Source organism: Sinocyclocheilus grahami, unplaced genomic scaffold (assembly GCF_001515645.1).
Source record: "Sinocyclocheilus grahami isolate Dianchi unplaced genomic scaffold, SAMN03320097.WGS_v1.1 scaffold269.1, whole genome shotgun sequence".
Lineage (NCBI taxonomy): Eukaryota > Metazoa > Chordata > Actinopteri > Cypriniformes > Cyprinidae > Sinocyclocheilus > Sinocyclocheilus grahami.
In genome coordinates, this window is record NW_015505448.1 from 258,526 (window position 1) to 280,820 (window position 22,295).

At 38.5% G+C, this 22,295-nt stretch overlaps 1 protein-coding gene across 2 annotated transcripts; it reads left to right on the forward strand.

The window, feature by feature from the left end:
- Positions 1-397: 397 nt before the first annotated feature.
- Positions 398-9,921, forward strand: neff1 (neuronal intermediate filament family member 1). 2 transcript variants are annotated; one of them, XM_016291243.1, is made up of 6 exons: positions 398-685; positions 800-882; positions 1,551-2,538; positions 5,268-5,585; positions 7,381-7,505; positions 7,599-9,921. In XM_016291243.1, exons 3-6 carry the CDS (start codon positions 1,660-1,662, stop codon positions 8,083-8,085), a joined length of 1,809 nt encoding a protein of 602 aa, XP_016146729.1. In that variant the 5' UTR covers positions 398-685; positions 800-882; positions 1,551-1,659; the 3' UTR covers positions 8,086-9,921. The 2 variants fall into 2 exon arrangements, with proteins under 2 accessions (XP_016146729.1, XP_016146730.1); XM_016291244.1 differs by having other exon boundaries at positions 398-882.
- The last annotated feature ends 12,374 nt before the right edge of the window (positions 9,922-22,295 follow it).

Sequence of the window (22,295 nt, forward strand, 5' to 3'; positions counted from 1 at the left end):
GGGGCTGACGAGACGTGAGACGTGTGGATCCATCTGCAAGCTTTTATTAAAGAGATGTGGTATAACAGGCAGGGTCGAACAATGGCAAACAGGTATATGGTGGGCAAAAACACAAGAACATTCCTAGGGCTGGCAGACAGAATCACAGGGGCGAGACAAGAGGGAAAAATCCAGGAAAACAGGCATATAAATAATAAGAATATTTTAATGTATTAAAATAATATATTTGTATTTGATCTATATCTATTTATCCATCTATTAATCTTTATCAACATTTTTTTGCATTACAGTAACACAAATTTTATATTAAGAATAAGCTAAATTAAGAATTTGTGCTTAGTTTCCATTCAAATAATGCCACAAATTGAACAATTTTAATGGTTCATTGTACAGTCCATGTTGGGCTGATTTCACCGCAGTGGTCTAAAGAGCCTGTCAACCTCAAATTGAGAAAATGCTTGTTCTCAGGTCTTTGCCATGTCTCTTTCTTTCTCTCTCTACTAGAGTGAAACATCGGCCTGCAGCACATCTCCAGAGGTTGCTGTGGGATAATGCTAAAGCCCGTCCTGAGGTGTGGCTCCTGCCCTTGGCCTCATCCCAAGTCTGTGTGGTGCGACAGTCCTGCACTCAGAACACCCCCCACGCCGCTCCCCGACAGCCAATACTGATGACTCATCAGGAAAAAGTGCGATGTGATGCAGCTTCATGAAGAACACCGACTTTTACAGCGCTCATATGCATTTTGTGGCATGCACCATAACATGTCTTCGGTAACCTTTTTTTCTTTCTTTTTTTTTAGATGCACTGTATGTTTGAGAAGAATGCAGAATGTCAGCTGATTTTGAGTCTGCAAAGGATTCTGCATCAAGGAGGGTCATCAGGGTGAGACCTCTGTCTCATTCAGTATTCAGACACTGCAGAGGCACACGCTGCCACCCGCATTACAACACACACAGAGTCAGACACTCCCTCTCACTGCAACATGCTTCAATACCACGTGAACATGCAGCACCTCTGCTCACACACATCAGCCGATGAAGTAGCATGCCATACACTCACAAAATCAGTTTGATTCTGTCACATTTATGCTTCATTTTTCTGCAGCCTTACTTTTTCCATTTTATCTATATTATTTATTTCTATCTATCTATCTATCTATCTATCTGTCTATCTGTCTGTCTGTCTGTCTTTATATCTGAGATTAACAATCTCTATATTCATGATAATGAATATAATAAAGGTCCTTATTATGATCAATAATAAGCTGCACTGCAAAAGATACTCGATGGAATATTTTGGTTCCCCAGAATCTTCTGGAAATAGATGCCTCATATTCCCTATTGTGGGGACTTCAAGTTCCTCAAAACTAGTTTATGAACCACTTACAGCTCAGGCACTTTTAGGCTCCATTTTGGCCTTTGAAAGGGCGACCAGCGATGCTCCAAAAGTCCCCAAAATGTAGCTTTTCATTTGTACTTCTTTTGTCCTTTATTTATCCTCACTTTTATTCTCTGCACGATGACAATCTACATCTCCATCGCATGAAAAAGGATGAGTGGCCACGAAAGCAAAGACAGTGAATGACTGAGCTCTCTCCTGGGACTCTGTCTTTTTGCTCGGGGTTGCAGGTTTCCCCCTCTACCACCGCCCCTGCGTCAGATGATGCTCGCGGTCTCAGCCTATAAAAGATGCCGGTGTGCCATCCCGACTGGAACTCTCTCTCTCTTTCTCTGTCTTCCCACATCCACACACTTCACTCACTCGGTCTGTGATCTCGACCATTTCAGCATGAGTTATTCCGGCGACATGTACACGAGCAGCTCATACAGGAAGATTTTTGGAGATGCGCCACGGCGCGTCCCCGTGGGCAGCAGCCCGTCCCGGGTGACGGTGAGTTACCGCTCCGGACCCCAGCAGCAGCACCGCACCTACGGCTCCCCATCCCCCATGATTACCTCCTCAAGTTACCGGACCAAACTCGCATCCGGCCGCGGCGGCGGCTTCCAGCCCATGCCGGACACCGTGGACCTGACGCAGACCACCGCCATCACCAATGAGCTGAAGATCATCCGCACCAACGAGAAGGAGCAGCTGCAGGGCCTGAACGACCGGTTCGTGACGTTCATCGAGAAGGTGCACAACCTCGAGCAGCACAACAAAGTTCTGGAGGCGGAGGTCGCGCTGCTGCGCCAGCGCCACAACGAGCCGTCGCGCCTGCACGACCTCTACGAGCAGGAGATCCGCGAGATGCGCGCACGAGTCGAGGAGCTGACGCACGAGAAGAGCCAGATGCACCTGGACTGCATGCAGATGAACGAAGCTTTGGAGCGCGTCAAGGAGAAGCTGGACGAGGAGACCCGACTGCGGGAGGAGGCCGAGAACAGCCTGAAGGGATACCGCAAGGACGTGGACGACGCTACCCTGTCCCGCCTGGAGCTCGAGAAGAAAGTTGAGTCCCTGCTGGATGAGATCGCGTTCCTCAGGAAAGTGCACGAGGAGGAGCTGCAGGAGTTACAGGCGTCGCTTCAGGCCACCCAGGTATGAAAAACTAAAAGGTATGTAAACATTAAAAAAGAAAAAAAAGATTGAACTAGACCAGTCTGGTGAATGGTTTTAGAGGGGATTTGGGCACTTTTCAGCTGGTCAGGCTGGGATGCCAGTTAAAACCTGTTTTACTAGTCTGGGAGACCATTTGAAACCAGCTAAGACTGGCCACGCTGAGAGACAAGCTAGACCAGTTGCAGACCAGTCTGGTCTGAGTTGTTTTTAAGCTAAGACAAATTATGCACATACTATATTGTAATCTACATAATATACAATGTTTAAAAAAAGTTCAATTATTATAAAATATGTTTTATATAAGAACATGTTCAATTTACAGTGTAAATCTTATTTGATAAGAAAAGATTAGAAATAAAATTATGAAAATCATAGAAAGCCAAATGGTGCATATGCTGTAGATGTAATTTAAATCACAAACATTTTTTATGCAGCATAAAAAAAGATTTGGTCAGTTTTTCTAAAATATGCTTTACATACTAACTGCAAAAGTTATTATTTGTACCATTTGTCATTAACATCTCATATTACTGTTTTGCAGTGCCATTCATGACAGTGTGATTTATGCAGTGGCATAAAGATGCAGATCTATGGGAATAAAATTTTTATTAACTTCCTGTAAAATCAAACAAGTTGTGGTTAAGACAAATATTTCATGTTTTAGATGGTTTGGTAATTGCTACATGATATATATTGTAAAATGTTTTGTCAGGAAACAAAAATGTCCTTTTATTTAAACATGATTATTATTTTAAATATTATAATGTTTATATTTAAATTATTATATTTATATTATATTTTTATATTGCATATGAGTGACTCAACCTGACTACATTGGTTTACATCAGTTAAAGTCATTTAAAGGTCATATCAGGAAGAAATATCTTTATAAGCTAACACCTTTTTACGATGTATGATAAAACATATTTGAAAAGATGTGATTATGAAAAGCATATAAAAATCTTGTATTTAGAAATGCAATGAAATACTATGTTTATTAATAACTCATAGTGTGGGCATGCGTAGCATGACTGTGCAGTGTCATTGAGGGCGGTGTGTGTGTCTGGGAGAATTTACAGCACTGCAGCTCCGACATTGAGAATCTGACCCTGCACTGCACCAGGATCTCCGTCAAAATGTGCATTTATAGTGCCAGTCCCTTCTCTCATGCAACTTTAACATATAGAAAAGTATATTTAATCAGACCAAGACAAGGACAAGCACTTAGAGAGGGAGAAATGTATTAAGAGTTAAAAGAAGATTGCTGGTGATGGGAAGGTTTAAACATCCTTACCTCTTGCCAATGGCAGATATTGATGCAGTAGCGCAGGATTTTAGGTGTGGCTGCAGAGTGCAGCAGGACCCCGCGGCGCAGCGTCCTTGAGAGAGACTGCTTCACTTTAGACTCCCTCAGCTACTTCTGAGAGTATTTCTACACTACAGAAGATAACATTTCCAGCTGAGTTTCATTTAAAAGTATCTTGGATAAAAGTAATAAACTTCCCTTCCGTGTTTTATCTGAAATTAAACTCAAGCTAGAGAATTAGAATGTAACTGATGTAAGCTGATGCTCATCATGCATGGATTGCTGTTCTCTGCGTGTGGTTGATGAATTGCTGTTGCATCCCGTGAAAGCATTCAGGCAGCTTCATCTTTCATTGTGCATTAAAACCCCTGAGTATGCACTCCATCCCGCAGCCCCAAGGGCTCAAAACTTCATTACCACACATTACACTCAAAGGCTGATTAAATGTGCCATGGCCAACATAAGGACAGCATATATCAGCTCTACTGCTTTTTCACTGCCAATGCAACTTCACTACCTGATGGACATTGGTTTATTGATTATATTCACTGGAAAGCTGTTTATTTATCAGTATATTCAAATGATCACTGACACATTTAAGCAATTTTCTATATATGTAAAGAATGTCTCATATTTATGCCAATAAATATATGCAAAAGCAACTATATGAATAGCTATAATTTACTTTCCCTTTAGCTCAAATGTAAAGGAGTTGTTAAGGTAATTAATTATTCATTAGAAATCAATAATGAATCAGCAACTAAATTGCAATTTCCTCACCAGATCAATACTAGTAAATTTGACAAACTAAAGACTATTTATTGTATTCACCACCATTGAAAAGTATAGGAGTACTGTTTTCTATTCGAATATATTGTAAAATGTAATTTATTCATGTGATAAAGCTGAATTTTCAGCATCATTGCTCCAGTCTTCAGTGTCACATGATCCTTCAGAAATCATTCTAATAAGCTGATTTGCTGCTCAAGAAACATTTCTTATTATTATCAATGTTGAAGGCAGTTGTGCAGCTTAATAATTTTGTGGAAACTGTGATACATTTTCAAGTATTCTTTGAAGAACAGTATTTATTTGAAATAGAAATCTTTTGTAACATTATAAATGTCACTTTTTATTAATTTAATTCATCCTTTGCAAAAGTATTAATTAAGTAAAGTATAAATTAAATATTGAAAAAATCTTACAGATCTCAAATTTTTGAATGGTAGTAGTAAATCCTATTTTGGCTGTCAACAACCTATTAATATTTTTTTAAGATCAGGCTGTATATTAGTGTTATTAGACTATTAGCATTAGATTTATATTTTAATGTTAGATTTATATTAAATCTAACATTATATCTATTATAACAATTCGTTTGTTGACTGTTTTTCATGCTCAGGTGTCTGTTGAGATGGACGTCAGTAAGCCTGACCTTGCTGTGGCCCTGAAGGACATTCGTGCTCAGTACGAGTCTCTCTCTGCCCGGAACCAGCAGCAGTCAGAGGATTGGTACCACTCCAAGTTCACCACTGTGACGGAGGCAGCGGCGCGCAACAACGACGCTCTGAAGCAGACCAAGGATGAGCTGTTTGAGTACCGCCGACAGCTGCAGGGCCGCACGCTGGAGATCGAGGCCTTGAGAGCCCATAACGAGGCCTTAGAGAGACAGCTAGCGGAGATGGAGGACCGCCACAACAACGAGATCGGCGAGCTACAGGTGAGTGCATTTTAATGATACGTACAGCACAAATCTGAGGCCACTAGTAAATTTGCTCCTATTTTGAATTTTTCTAATTTAATTAATTAAATTCTATTATTTTTCTGTTTTAATGTATTAAAAAATTTAATTTATATTAAAGCTGAATTTTCAGCAGACATTACATTAGTGTCACATGATCCTTCAGAAATTATATTTTGCATTTTTCTAATTTAATTAAAAATATATTATTTAGCATATTGATATATTATTGTAGTATTGGTTAATATTTTGAATTAGATTAGATTTTTATATATTCTGTTTTCATTTTCATTTTAATTAAAGTTTTAGTAATTTTGTAGTGTGCTTTTGTCTCTTTTATTGGTTTTTGTTTTTTCTATATAGTTTTTTTTATATTAAATTTTAGGTTTTAGCTTTAGTTTATTTAGCTTTAGTTATTGTAGTACTTACATTTAACAAAAAAAAAAAGTTGCTTTGGCAACAAATAAAATGTCAATTTTTTTTATAATTTATTGTATTTCAGTTAATGTTTATTTTATTTCAGGTAATGAAAATGCTTTTTCATGGTTTTATCTTTAGATTTAGTTAACGATAATAACCCTGTGAACCACATCTGCATTTTGTGATAAGAATGAAAAAATATTAATTTATGAATATAAATATAACCTGCTGATCATGTGATCCTGCGTGGTTTGAGAGTGATCCAAAGAGCATTGAAAGAACATCTGACTTTACATGAGCAGCGTCACAAAATTTGCTTGTTAGTTAGTTAGTTAGTTAGTTTATTTATATAGCACATTTTAATACAACAAAGCGTTGACCAAAGTGCTGTACAAAATCAACACAGTTTAAAAACACATTTACACACCATAACACACAAACAAGACAGCTAAAACATAACATAAACAATACCTCAACACTCTGCTGGCTCAAACGCTAAGGAAAGAAGGTGAGACCTTAGGCTTTCAAGATCACTAAAAGAGAGACACGACTTAAACTTTGCCAACAGTCGTAAGTGAAAGAAACTTGATTTAACTACTGAGTTAATCTGTTTATCAAATTTCAGATCATTATCAAACAAAACCCCTAGGTTTTTGACAACAGGTTTACAATAAGTGGTCAGCTCACCTAAATTTAACAGTTTAGGAAGTGCAGGATCCCCAAACCAGACAAGCTCTGTTTTACTCTCATTAAAATAAAAAAAAATTTGACGACAACCAGGTCTTAACCTCAACATTTCATAAGATAATTAAGGGCATTTCCATCATTATTCTATATTCTTAAAGGGCATATAAATTTCTGTGTCATCAGCATAAAAATGGAAAGCAATTCCATGTTTACAAAAGATTGACCCTAAAGGTAAAATATATAATGAGAAGAAAATAGGGCCGAGAATAGACCCTTGAGGGACCCTGCATGTCAGTGGTACAGAGGATGAAAAAGTCTGAGCAATGTTGACAGAAAAACTCCTATTTGAGAGCAATCGAGAGCAGAGCCTTGAATGCCAACCACCTCCTCAAGACGGGAAATAAGAACCCCATGGTCTATTGTGTCGAATGCTGCACTAAGGTCTAACAGCATAAGAACTACAGAGTGTCCTGAGTGATTAGTGATTATGTGATTAGTGACTTAAAAATTCTAAAAAGTTCAAATAAAATAGCTTTACAATGTGCTCTCAAAGTTTTGGATCCCGCTGTAATAAAAGACATTATCTAATGTGTTTTCAAAAGAAATGCAGAAGATTTCCTATCGGAAATAAGTTTTTGGAGACATAAATGTCTTGTTTGCTCTGTAGGACACTATTCAGCAGCTGGAATCTGCTCTGAGGAGCACAAAAGGTGAGATGTCCCGCCACCTGCGTGAATACCAGGACCTGCTGAATGTCAAGATGGCACTGGACATTGAGATCGCAGCCTACCGGTCAGACTCAGAACTATTCGCATTTGACGTAATAATTTTTTTGTGTAATTTATCAGTGTTCCATATTTATCCATATATGGCCGTTCCCAACAGGAAGTTGCTGGAAGGTGAGGAATGCCGTCTGAGCTCTGTGGGCGGAGCCATGCTGCAGTCTGCCTACTCTTATCCATCGAGCCGCACTTATGCCCTAAGCGCTTACAGAAAGGTTGAAGCCAAACCTGAGACAGAGGAAGAGGAAGAGCAAGAAGAGGAGGAGGAGAAGGAAGAAGAAGAAGAAGGAGAGGAGGAGGAGGGAGGAGAGGAAGGAGAGGAGGCAGAGGAAGGAGAAGAACAGGAAGAAGGAGGTGAGGAGGAAGAGGAGGAGGAAGAACAGGAGGATGAGAAGGAAAAGGAAAAAGTAGATGAGAAGAAGGAAAAGGAAGAAAAGAAGAGCCCAAAGGAACAGAAAGAGAATGAGAAGGAGAAAGAGAAAGAAAAAGAAAAGGAGAAAGAGAAGGAAAAGGAGAAGAAGAGCGATAGCAAGAGTGAAAAGGGGGACAATAACAAGGGCGAAAAGGCCGCTGCGGTCAAGAGCAAGTAAAGCTGCGTACCATCACCGATCCTGCCACTGCTGTACTTCACTCACTCACACATCCGTCTGGACCCCTCCGTGTCCTCCTTACCTCTCTGTCCCTCTGCCAAATTCACCACCACCAAACAAACATCATCCACTCATCTTCACTTTCATTTCACTAGGTATGGCTGATTTCATCTACTGATGTATCAGGATCTCTGCGGGAAAGCAACAAGTCGGTAATGAAGGTACTAAAATGGAAGGCTGGCTAGTTTTCTGTATAGCACTCAAGAGATTAAACAGCGTCTATGCAGAGAGTATTTGAAGTAGTTCAGCCAAAAATGGCAATTTTGTCATAATTTACTTTCTTTCAAAAGGAGATATTAGGCAGAATGTTGGAGTTTGTGTTTTTTAATACAACAGAAGTGGATGCTGAGTAAACTTCCAAGCTCCATAAAGACAAATAAGCAGCATCTACGGATCATAATTATTGTTCATGCAATTTGTGCAAGTCTTCTGAAGTTGTATGATTTGTGTGACAGAACGTCTGAAATATAAATCATTTTTCACTTATAATCTTCATATCTCCCTTGCGCTCAAAACGTAAAGTGATTGTTCACCCAGAAATTAAAATATTGTCATCATTTAGTCTCATTTACTCATGTCATTCTAAAACCATTAGACTTTGGTCAATCCAGGTAACTAAAACTTAAAAGATCCAGAAAAGCTTATAACGGTTTTTTGTTTTGGGTGGGGGTTGGCAGTAAAAACCACTTCATGCACTTCTATTGTATGGAAAATAAGAACTTTACGTTTAAGCCAGTCTTTGTGTTTCACTAAAGAGAAGACAATAATATGGGATCAGAATGACATTAGGGAGTGTAAATGATGGCAAAATGTTACTTTTTCACATCAAGACAGCAAAGACCCCAGTCCCACCTGGTGTTCACGTGCCATTATTGCCAGTAGTGCAAATGACAGCACAAGGGAAGGTGATGCCATGCAATCCAAATGCACAGGCAATCGGTGCAAAACAGACCAAGTGTGCAGGTTCCAACCTCTCGGTGCTATTTGATTTTAAAAATAAATGAGTTTGGACTTGGAAGAGGTAATTACTCATAGAGCAAAAGCATATCCATTATATAGAGCTTCACTTGAGTCCTGAATGTATGTCACGAGCCAAGCACAGGGACATGCACCTCTCCTAATTTTCCAGCAATTTAAGGGCATCTATACCCACATGAATGAAAGTGTCCAAGTTCATTTAATTAAGTTCACTCATAGGTTAAAGAATGTTTCATTTACATTGTCATGCAAAGCATCCATCATTTTTGAACATTAATGTATGCATCCGTCCATCCATTTATGGTTTCCTTAATTGCACTGGTCACAGCACGGCAAACGTGGCGGCATGGAGTTCAACGAGGTTGATGAGATAAAAGATTAAATATTTATGGATTTCTTGGGGAGGGTTTCAGCATTTAGATTTGGGAGAGAAGAGTGCATTGTGCATCTGTAGTGTGGGAAAATCCTTCTGCAATTTAGATTCTGACGCTTTAGAGACGATTGCTGCTAAATATCCCTCTTTTCCTTCCTGTGTTCAAAAATGACCTCCTCTTGATTGATTCATTCTTGCTGGAGCAGATCTCTATATTTCTGAAGTAAATCTTCCTCTCCATCCTCTTTATGTATTTCCCTTATTCTCTCTTTCTCAGTGTCTTTTTCCAGCTTTCTCTTTCTAATCCGTGGCATGACTTCCTTCTGAAAGATGGATAAGTTTCCTGTGTTTAGCCCTTTTTTGTGTGTTTCTGCTCACAAAAGGGTGAATTTTGTTATATGCCCTGGCCACTAATGAAATCAGAAGAAAAACATTTTTTTTGTAAAAAGAAAATGAAGATTACTTTTAAGATTTGTTACTCCCACACCCAATGTATTACAGTAAAAATAATGAGAACAATAAATAATATTTTTTACTATAATACTTGGTATGTTTTATAGTAAAAATGCTGTAATATTAAATTAAATTGAATTAAATTAAATTATTTTATTGGCAGTACAACAAATGCTACCATGATGTATAAATGCTTTACCATTTAAATAAAGCATAATTTTTTATCACTTTATAGTAGTTGGAACTGGGAGGAAGGTGTTTAATTTGAATGCAAATGCAAAAAAATCTTAATCATCACACACTTTTTTTATGCACAAATTTTCTTTTCTTTTGATTTTGGGGATAAATATGGTCTGGGCATGCTCTGGACTCAAATGGAAGAGAAAAAGAATGAGTCTGTGTACATTATTTTTTATGTTTGTGCATGTTTGTTGTGTGTGTGTGTGTGTGTGTGTGTGTATACAAGAGCTTTCCTGCTTCAAGAAGCACTGTAAACACCCGTGTTTGTCTGCAGCTCTGCAGCTGGCGGTGATGGATCCGGCTCTATTCTCTCCCTGCAGGTGACAGGCAGGACATAGAGAGGGCAGAGGGGTCACAGACAGTCACACCAACAGCCAATGTGAAGTGCTATTAACCGCCACATGATTACTCCAGAAAAACCACCATTACAAGAACTCATTCAGACAGCTATCTGAACCACCGCTAATGACCCTTCACAATGCAGGCCTGCTTGACTGAAAGATTACAGAACGCAGATTATGTGACATTTCGGGCTAGTGTCTCGGTTTACAAAATTTAGAGCTGTGAGAAAGCATCGGGATTGTTTCTAAAATATGCCCTGATCTTCATCTGTCACAATAAATAAACTTATGAAACAAACAACATGCAATACTTTGCTATATATTTATTTTTAAAAATGGTTTATACATAGCAACATCATGGATGGAAAAATAACTAATGAAACCAACTGAGCATTTTGTCATATTTTACAAGAAATTCTTTCTATTTATGCATTTTTGTGATGTTGAATGGGTGGCTTGTTTCAGATCAAATCTCAGTTGGTGTGACTTCATCATTTCTTCTTACATAAGCCTTTGTGCATATAAAAAGTTTAATGTCTGCCCACAGAATATGGTTCTGTGTTTACCAGAATTGTTATATTAAAGCTTGGATGAAATTAGTGAATTGTGGTGACAGTGATATTAAAGCAAGTTTACTGCAGGATTTGACCTCATTTTTGCAGCGACTTACAATTTAAAAGAGTAAAGGAAGGAAGAGCAAGATTTCCAACAAATGTGATAAAACAGTACAGATTATTCATGAAATGAATCAATCAAGAGGAGGTTCAATTTGCATGGCCTGATTCACTTGGAGCTTGACAATATGAAGGGGTGGGATAGATTTGCTTGATGTGTGTAAAAATGTATGTAAATGCCTTAATCATGAATCTAAACTGCTTAAAAGAGTCCTCATGTTTTCTGCATCTCAACAGTGTTTTAGAGATGGTTCAGGAGTGATGACACTTTAACTGTATGGCTGCTAACTGATACAGTGATGTTCCCCTAAAGCCAAATAAAGCCATTCATCAACCAAACGTACCATACACTGCCTCTTTGTCTCCAATTGATGTGTTATATCAGACGAACATACCTATACACACACTATCCAGAAACTATAACTCACCAGAGTCAAATAGTTGTGACTTGGCAATGTTGGGAGTTTAGCTAACAATTTGAAATGCCTTTACTTTTTTTAAAGTATCAGCTCAGTTGTCTTCAATGTAGAGATAGATTTTATTGTTTAAAAAAAAAAAAATTTTTTTTTTAGTTAAAGTGCTACACCCTACTAACAAAAAAAGCTAACTACACCAAAACTATTTAAAATGAATACTGACATTGTGATTGTGTCTGTCTTTGCCAAATGAATAAATGCTTATGTTTAGTAATTGTGATATATAATAATAATAAAAAATCACTCTTTATGTAGTTTCAATATTAGCTTTTTTTTGCAGCTTTTTTATCAAAAGAGTACTTAAAGTCTGCGTGAACCGGAAGTTGCTGCCGACTTTATTTCAGTGTAGTGACGTATTTCCAGCTGAAACGGAATATTGAATAGAGGGCATGGTTTTATGTTTGCTCCTCCTCTCTGTCTCTCACGCATAGCAATCTAACGGTTGGAGGGGTGTGATTAACTTGCACGGATTAATTGTTCACATCATTACTAGCAATGTGCACTAGTAAAGTAAATAAAGTCAATTTTGATTTCATGCCGACTTTAATGTACATCCAGGAATCCAAGCCATATGTAATTTCGCATCATGACTAAATTTTCAACGTGCAGATTTCGCTACGGGTTCAAGTTGGTGGCGCGTATTCACCGCATTGAACAAAAGAAAGCTTTACATTGACAATAGAAAATTTGCGGTTTTATATATCGATAAAATTCCACGTACAAAAATGGTCAGTCGTTCATTGTCAATAGTGTAGTCACACAGCACCTTTCACATTTAAAGGTGCTGTATGTAAGTTTTTGACTCTACTAAAGCATAAAAATACCATAATATGTTTGCAGATATTTAAGAAACATGCTAAGTTAACATATTTGTTTATCTGAAAAACAATGCTACAGTCAGTTATTCTCCTTTGAAAATGTGCGTTCCGGGCCGGAATGTCGGGCTGTGTTTTGGTTTGTGAAACCCGCCCACTGCCAGTTTACCCAATTGTATCTCGGCACCCCGGGTTGCCAGTTGGCGGGAAACACAGCGTAATTAAAGTCATGAAAGCTGGCAAACGAAAGGGGTCAGAGCGGGAAATAGAACTTTCTGCCCATCCTAATTAGATTTCAAAGTCAGAAATAAATTATAGTATTTTACACCTCACAATGAATAACTGTCTACTTGATTACGTTTACAACCGCCTCAATGTATGCGGCCGAAAAATGCCACCTCTGGAGGACACAGCAGCAGCCTCCGAAATGAGACGCAGATTCAGATTTATAAAAATACACATGAGGTGGTTTATAATTGGCAAACAATACAAATATTGCAAACGTACACATTAGCTCATCAACTTGACTAAGTCCGTTGGTAAGGCTCAATGCTTTCCATCGTCAGGTGCGCTCGTTCCTGTTGGTGTCGTCAATCTGGCAACCTGCGTGTGCGTCAAGACTGAGGATTTGGACTGCAATACCTAGTTCAACCACTCGGTGTCAATCCTACATACAGCACCTTTAAGACTTTAGATATACAAAGAAGGAATGGGAGAAAGTGCAACGTGCAAAATGGTGGAATAGTCCCGCCTTCTAGATAAAAGAGCCAATCACTAATTGGTAAAGCCATCATGTCACTGCAGCTGCCGAAGCTCCGGTTGCTGTAGAAAGACGTGCGATTAGCGCCCTGTTTAAACTAGTGTGTTTTCGTTTTAAAACAGCTTTGTAAAATGAAAACGATCATTGTCTTGACTGGCGTTTACACTGCGTTTCAGAAACGTCTCCGTCCACACTACACAACCGAAAATGCATGTCATATGACCATTCAACAGGAAGTTGGTTTCTAGTCACTGGCAGGTACAACAGCGAGCACGATGGCGAGGAAAAGCAAGAACGTCTTTGTTGCTGATTGTTCTAAGCACAGCTTGCCTCTTGCGCATGTAGGCAGCTGCTGTATTATAAAATAATGAATTTTTCTGCACAATGGCTGCTAAAAATGACAACAAAGCCAGGAAAGTTTGCAGTTTGGGCACCTGTCCCAAATCGCACCCTAAACCCTTGCAGTCTACCTCAGAGTCCACACTTTCATGGCGTAATGCCACTTTGACCGTCGGGTAGAAGTCTGCTGTGGAGCTTACCTCAGAGCGGGCTCGGCAGAAGTGCACATCGAGGGCGCATAGCGGCCACAAAGGCTGAAAAGCTAAAATGAAAGCTAAAATGATGAATGAGACACCCTCGGTGCATTTTCAAACGGGATATATCGCCCTCTGAAGGGCTCTTCGGAGTGAAAACAATAATGGCTGCCATATTGAAGGGTCGTTCCAAACCAAAGTGCTCAAAACTGGCCACTTCAAAGGGCCCATCGGAATGAAGAATTTTGAAGGGTACAACTGATGGACACTTCAGGCCCATGTGATCCCTTGGCGTCATTTACCGAAAAATGTATGCATAGTATTTCTCTATACTACACTCTAAAAAATGCTGGGTTAAAAAGGGACAAACCCAGCTACTTTCATGGCGTAATGCCACTTTGACCGTCGGGTAGAAGTCTGCTGTGGAGCTTACCTCAGAGCGGGCTCGGCAGAAGTGCACATCGAGGGCGCATAGCGGCCACAAAGGCTGAAAAGCTAAAATGAAAGCTAAAATGATGAATGAGACACCCTCGGTGCATTTTCAAACGGGATATATCGCCCTCTGAAGGGCTCTTCGGAGTGAAAACAATAATGGCTGCCATATTGAAGGGTCGTTCCAAACCAAAGTGCTCAAAACTGGCCACTTCAAAGGGCCCATCGGAATGAAGAATTTTGAAGGGTACAACTGATGGACACTTCAGGCCCATGTGATCCTTTGGCGTCATTTACCGAAAAATGTATGCATAGTATTTCTCTATACTACACTCTAAAAAATGCTGGGTCAAAACAACCCAATAGCTGGGTTTGTCCCTTTTTAACCCAGCATTTTTTTAGAGTGTACTCTAATATTTATACGAGTTAGATTTGGTACATTGTTATGGTCAAAACGACATTGTTCTTCAACAAAAATACTTTACAGCTACCTTTATCAGTCCATTCAAATATTTCAAATACATAGACACAATATACATTACAAATACATATTACATTACATTACATACAAAAATATAGATTAAATTTAATGTAAAAGATGATTGTGGGTCAACCAGCGTACAAAATGTGTGACGAAGGTGCCTCCTTGATCGTCTCGTTAAGGTGACGCAGAAGTGCATTCAAAAAAAAAATTTTTTTTTACCCCTACACCCTTAATCCCTTCAAAGCTCTCACTCCAGAGGGTAAACCCTTTGAAGAGATGATTAGGGCATAGGAATGAGCCCTTCCGAATGGAATGCAGGGCCTATGGCAGGGACTTAACGGACACGCGCATGCGGCGGCCATTGTAAATCCGCAAGACCGCAAGTGCATGTGAAGTGAGCAAATTGGGACAGGGCCTATGATGTTTTGCCCTGAAGGTCACTTTGGTCACTTTTTAAATAAAGTAGATTTTCGTTGGTCAGCATTGCAAATCTACGAAGGGAACTTTTTTGCATGATTCCTTTTCAAATGACTTTTTGCCAAAGGGACTTTGATTTTGCTCAAGCAACAGTAAATGTAAAAGTAAAAGCTTTAGAATGAGGTAATGAGATTTTCATAGTTTGCAGTTATACTCATACCTCTTACCAATCAATAAAAATTTTCAACTGTTAAAAGCAACACCATGTAACTTTTGCTCACGGTTCCCCTATATGGTTGATAAGCGCAATTGTCTGTTACCAGTGTCATAAATACTGTCGCTGTATATAAGTTATATACGTTAATTCGTTGACTAAGCTGACTGATCTGGCGAATGGAGAAACCCTGTTTGGAAACCATGTCCACCGACCAGGTAATGTAGCCCGTGTTACACTATATTCTACAAATATCATTGCTTATTTTTATTTATTGTTACTCCAGAATTGAAAACTACAATGACAAAAAGAACGGTAGTATGTTTGCCTAGTTTTTTTTTTTGCTCGCATAGTTTGTATGTAGCATTGTTTGCAAAGGGTGTAATTTGTATAATAGAATAAAATGTTGTCCGCATAATCATGTAACCATATGTCCATAGTAGCCTATACATCGGACACTGTCATAAATTTATAAGGCTGTAAAATAACACCTCTTTATTTGAATAACCGTTCAGACGTGAAGTAGGCTCAGACATGAATGAATAATTTAAAGGGTTAGTTCACCCAAAAATGAAAATTAGGCCATAAATTACTCCCCCTCAAGGCATCCTAGGTGTATATGACTTTCTTCTTTCAGACGAATCCAGTCGGAGTTATATTAAAAATTGTCTTTGATCTTTCAAGCTGTTTAATGCCACTCAGCGGGTGTTGCAGTGCTTCAGTCCAAAAGAAGTGAAATAAAAAGCGCCCCTCCATTTAAAAAAAAGTGTCTCACACGGCTCCGGGGGGTGAACAAAGGCCTCCTGTAGCGAATCGATGCGTGTTTGTAAGAAAAATAACCATATTTAAAACGTAATAATCAATTTAATCTAGCTTGTGCTCACTATTGTAAACAGAAGCAGTCCTGGGCGGATGATGTATGAGTTCGGTTTTGTGCATGCGCCGCTCAGAAGTGATGAACGCAGAAGCGCAGCGGAGAGATCAAAACAAAACAACGGACACAATGTGGACTTACCATTTTTTTCATCATCGCTTGGATTGTTCTGTTGTCACTGTTCCACTCGGCGACCTCACCATTTCTAAATACAGTGACCGAGCTCTACCAGCTGCGGTGCTACTCTGCTGAGCCTCCACCTTCGCTCTGCCTCTATCAGGACATTGTTCATCGTCCCCGCCCGAAATATATCCATCGTGGGTCTCGACGGGGTTTCAGGTATGATGGCTCGAAGGTTATATGGTCATTCTGGACTTCAGCTCCCCGAGCAGCAAGGAATACTCGGTGGACTGTTGACCAGAGCGTCCTGGCTAGCTTAGCCAGATCGGCTAGCTCTTCACTGGGTGGGAATGAGCTGAAAGTTGGACTTTTTAATATTCGTTCACTCTCTAACAAGGGTCTCTTCATCAGTGACATTGTCGATGATTGTAAGTTTGATTTCTTTTGTTTGGTTGAGACCTGGCAGCAAGAGAATGACTTTTTAGAGTTGAATCATGCGTGTCCCCCGGAGTTTGTTTACATTTCGCAACCTCGTATCTCAAGACGTGGCGGAGGTCTAGCGATACTTCACAAATCGATTTATAAAGCATCTGTATCTGTATCAACGTACGCTTCTTTTGAATCAGTTGCTTTATCCATCAGTGGTCCAACACCTACAGTTCTAGCTGTTGTCTATCGACCACCCAAATACTGTAATACATTTTTAGATGAATTTTGTGCATTTTTAACCTCACTGTGTACCTTATCACCTAATATTATTCTACTGGGTGATTTTAATATTCATGTGGACATTGCTAGTAACTCGCTCACTAGGGATTTCATTTCTTGCCTGGACAGTTTTGGTCTCCAGCAATATGTGGACTTTCTAACCTATTCTAAAGGCCACACTCTGGACCTTGTTTGCTGTTCAGGTGTTACACCTCTGGACTGTACAGCAACTGCAATACCCATATCCGATCATAAATTGCTTTCTTTCAATGTTAATGTTACACTCTCTAGACCCCAATTCTTAAAAAACCTGGTGCGGACCCTAACAATTTAGATAACTTCCGTCCCATTTCAAATCTTCCTTTTATTTCGAAAATTCTTGAAAAAGCAGTTGCAGCACAGATCCAAGTTCACCTTAGTAATAATAACTTACATGAGTGTTTTCGGTCAGGATTTCGTCCCAAGCATAGTACCGAAACCGCCTTGGTGAGAGTAACAAATGATCTGTTTATTGCTGGTGATGGTGGGTCCTTATCTATTCTTGTTTTGCTTGATTTGAGTTCAGCTTTTGATACCATTTCACACAATATTTTGTTAAACCGTTTATCTGCTATTGGTATCTCTGGTATTCCTCTCGCTTGGTTTACTTCATACCTTTCCAATCGTACACAGTTCGTACAATTAAAAAGTTTTCATTCCCATCCCTTTTCTGTTAGCTGTGGCGTCCCCCAAGGTTCTGTCCTAGGTCCTCTGTTGTTTCTAATCTATCTTCTCCCACTTGGTAATATCTTTTCTAAATTTGGTATTAAATTTCACTGTTACGCTGATGATACACAACTTTATGTATCTACTAAGCCTGATTCCATTCTTCCACTTAATGGCATTAAGACTGAAGTACTCCTTGTAGCCACTAACTCTGTTCTCTCTAGGTCCTGTAGTTTTTCTTTATCCATTGATGGTTCCTCCGTTTCTCCTTCTCGCCAGGTTAAGAACTTGGGGGTCATCTTTGACAGCACTCTTTCATTTGAAGCTCACATTAATAGTATAACCCGGTCTTGTTACTTTCATCTCCATAATATTGCTCGCCTTCATTCATCTCTCACTCCCCACAGTACTGCCATTCTAGTTCACTCACTTGTCACCTCTCGCATCGACTACTGTAATTCTCTTTTATTTGGTTTATCACACAAGCTGAGACTCAACGGCGCATGTGCAATGCTGACCTCATACGTCATCCACCCGGAACTGCTTCCAATGTACAACAGTGAGCGCAAGCTACATTAAAGTGATTATTACGTTTTGAATATGGATCTTTTTCTTACAAATTGCATTGATTCGCTACAGGAGGCCTTTGTTCACCCCCCGGAGCCGTGTGAGACACTTTTTTTAAATGGAGGGGCGCTTTTTATTTCACTTCTTTTGGACTGAAGCACTGCAACACCCGCTGAGTGCCATTAAACAGCTTGAAAGCTCAAAGACTATTTTTAATATAACTCCGACTGGATTCGTCTGAAAGAAGAAAATCATATACACCTAGGATGCCTTGAGGGTGAGAAATGTATGGCCTAATTTCCATTTTTGGGTGAACTAACCCTTTAACTGACTGAAGGGGATGAACAAACAACTGAATGAAGGCTATAAAAAAGAACCAGAAAGTACCATATATTTTTTAGAACATAATGCTATATTAATGTCATGCTTTTATGGATAATAAATATGCACAGTATACACACATATTGTGTAAACAAATGTTTTTATTTTGGATGCGATTAATCGTTTGACAGCACTAAAATATGGTAATCATTCAGTACCATGGTTTATTCTGTGTGTACATTCTTATTTAGTAGGAATGGATGAATGGATAATCAGATTTAGAGGGAGGGCAGTTAGCATGAAAGGTTTTAGGTTTTTTTTTTTTTTGTAGGCTTTAGACTGAGGTGTATTTTATTACTGAATATCCTATGAGGGGAGACTAGACAGAGCTTATAAATTATGCATCTAGCAAACACCCGTTCTGCTGACGGCACATCTCCTGTTCTTGGCTGGACGAATCCAGAGCAACTCCAAAATGTAATGCTTTGGGAATCAATCACATCAAAATCTGTGACAGTGGGTGATTCTCATTATTTGGCTATTCCATATGAGATTCCTCTCATTTACCTCTGAGAGAGTCATACAGAATGATAATGACTTTAGAACTTTGAATGATTTGCATTGAAACTTTAGTGCGCTGTAGTTGGGTAGTTCTGATATAGTCTACTTAACACATTCATGTACAGTAAATGCATACACACAAATAGCATACAATACTGTTCAAATGTTTGGGGTCAGTAAGATTTTTACTATTATTATTATTATTTTTAACTTTCACTCTGCAAGGATGCATTAAATTGATCAAAAGTGACAGTAAAGACGTTTGTAATGTTAGATTTCTATTTCAAATAAATGATGTTCTTGTGAACTTTCCATTCATCAAAAATTGTATCACAGTTTCCATAAAACATTTTAAACAGCACAACTGTTTTCAACAACAATAAAATGAGAAGAGATGTTTCTTGAGCGGAAAATAAACATTAGAATAATTTCTGAAGAATCATTTGACAATGAAGACTGGAGTAATGATGCTGAAAATTCAGCTTTGATGTGACAGCAATAAGTTCTATTTTAAAAATACATTCAAATAGAAAACAGTTGTTTTAAATTCTTTTACAACATTTTATAAATGTAATAATATAAATTTAGTCTTGATGAGCATAAGAGACTTCTTTCAAACACATTAAAAATATCTTACTGACCCCAACATTTTTAACAGTACTCTAAATAAGGGATATCATTGTCATTGTTTTGTCGCAATGACCGACAGACTGCACATTATCTGACTTCTATGGCTATTTTCTGGAATAAAAATGTAAATACATGGAATTATTGATTTGTTTAAGTGATTTCTTAATGCAAGAAGAAACTGGCACAACACAAATACAGTTTAATGGTCATTACTTAAAAATATTTTACCACATCACGCATTGTATGGTGAATATATATTGCAGATGGTCAACCACCAACTCAAATGTAGAGTACTCTAAGCATATCCATTTCCTGCTAAAAGAAGTCCTGAAATATTTAATCAGTTAAATTATTAAAAGACGGCTTCATCTCAGCAATGATTATGTGCCAGAAATAATCTCAGTGAACATTAATGGTTATGATTATACATTCAAATGTAGAGCAAAATAATAAATAATAATGACATATTTATTCATTGCTGAAGTAATGCAGGAAACTAAGCACTAAACACAAGGGCACATGATAAGAACATTTATTATTAATTATTCTTAAAAAATGATATGCACAATTTTCATATTAATACTTTGATTTTGTGACATATATGTATATGTTTTAATCACCTTTTAAAACTCATTATGCATTATAACAAAAAATATGCAATGACTCTGGACTGCTATCTTAAAATAGAACTTCAAAGAAGCACTAAAAACCTGCAGTACTGAATAATATTTGTGGGACTGGCAACTTTTCCATTGATAATATTGTATCTTGTCCTCAGCCCCCTCCCTCCCTCGCTCTCCTCCATCTCTCTGCTATATATAGGCTTCTGCATTGCAGATGTCCCATAACTCAAAGCCTGCAGTCGTGTGTGAGATCTTGTTTTAATTCCCAGGTTAAAACTGTTCAGTCTTTCACGCACACACAGATTGACTGCAGATCTAATATGCAACATGACGCAGCAGAACAGTGAGGTCTAACACACACATGCACACACAAACGATATTACCCTTGCTGCAGCTGTATAGGACATTTAAAACCATCATTCTGCATCTGTATGAATGTTTTTAGTTTTGTGATGCTACAAAGACTTCCTTTAGATTAATTTGGTACCTAGGTTAGTGTGGTCAAATGATATTAGGTAGGCAATAAATCGGAGCTTGTGCATCCGCCAGTTCTCTATCATGACTGGAGTCTGACCGTGTGTAAACATACTCAAGGTTATGCAGAAAATCCAGAAGAACCCACTTGGAGGATTTACTGTTAAACGCGTCAGTGTATTTCAGAGTGAAATATGCTTTAACTAAGACAGGTGCACACAAGAACAACACTGTATTATATTCAAACTTAGCTGGTTGGCTGCATCTAAGCCTGTCAACTGCACACACGAGTGGCTGTCATCAAAATGTCTTTTTTTAATGCACGGTGAAGTGAATTATGATTTTTTTTTAATGCATGTTATTTATTTATTTTAGAATCACAAGTATATCCTCCCACACGCAAACAGGATATTTAAAATCTCTAAGAGAGCATGCAAACCGACTCGCGATTATGTGGTCTTCGATCGCCACCTAATGTCCACACTTTGTGACGACATTACTCATAGAAAAATAATATGAAAACAGGAGGGAAATCTATATAAAATGAAAAAGTGTTGGAATCGTTGATTACATTGTCGGACGATCCGGTGGTTTAAAATTCAGAATTTAATGTGCTTAATTGAATTAAATGAGTACTTTATATTTCAAAAACAAAATAACTGTACATGTAAAGGTGCGCTTATATGCCAAGAAGTACTTGTACAGAGTAACTACTTGTATTCAACAAATTTGAACACATTTTCGTTTAATTGTAAATAACATGAAACTAAGTGTCTGAAAAAAAAAATTCATTTCACACAAGTAAATTATTTTAAAGGGGTCATTGATGCTATTTAAATTTTTCCTTTCTCTTTGGAGTGTTACAAGCTCTTGGTGCATAAAGACGATCTGTAAAGTTGCAAAGAATAAATTCTCAAATCCAAAGAGATATTCTTTATAAAAGAGTCAACCACGCCTACCTAAAACGGCTCATTCTAACACGCCCCCACATGTCTACGTCACGATGTGGGAAGATTTGCATTACGCCGCCCAAATGTTCACGCAAACAAAGAAGGCGTAACTTTTATTCTCGCTGTAGTATTGTTGTTGCCGCGTGTTTCATTCTGAAAGCGAAACTACTTTGTTTGGCCTTCCAAAAGAGGACGATAGAGGATGATCCGTGCTGGTCGCTGAGGAAATACAACAACTTTGCGCTGTCGGCCTCCGCTCACTCTAGCCCGCCGTGTGTGACGCTGTGTGTTTCGTTGTGAAAGCAAAACTACTTTGTTTGGTCTTCCAACTAGAAATCAGTGGTTAAGTTGTATTTACAACACTGTTCCAGAACAGTTCAACCCAAATATTCAGATGTGTGCAGCACATTTTATGGAAAGTCATAAT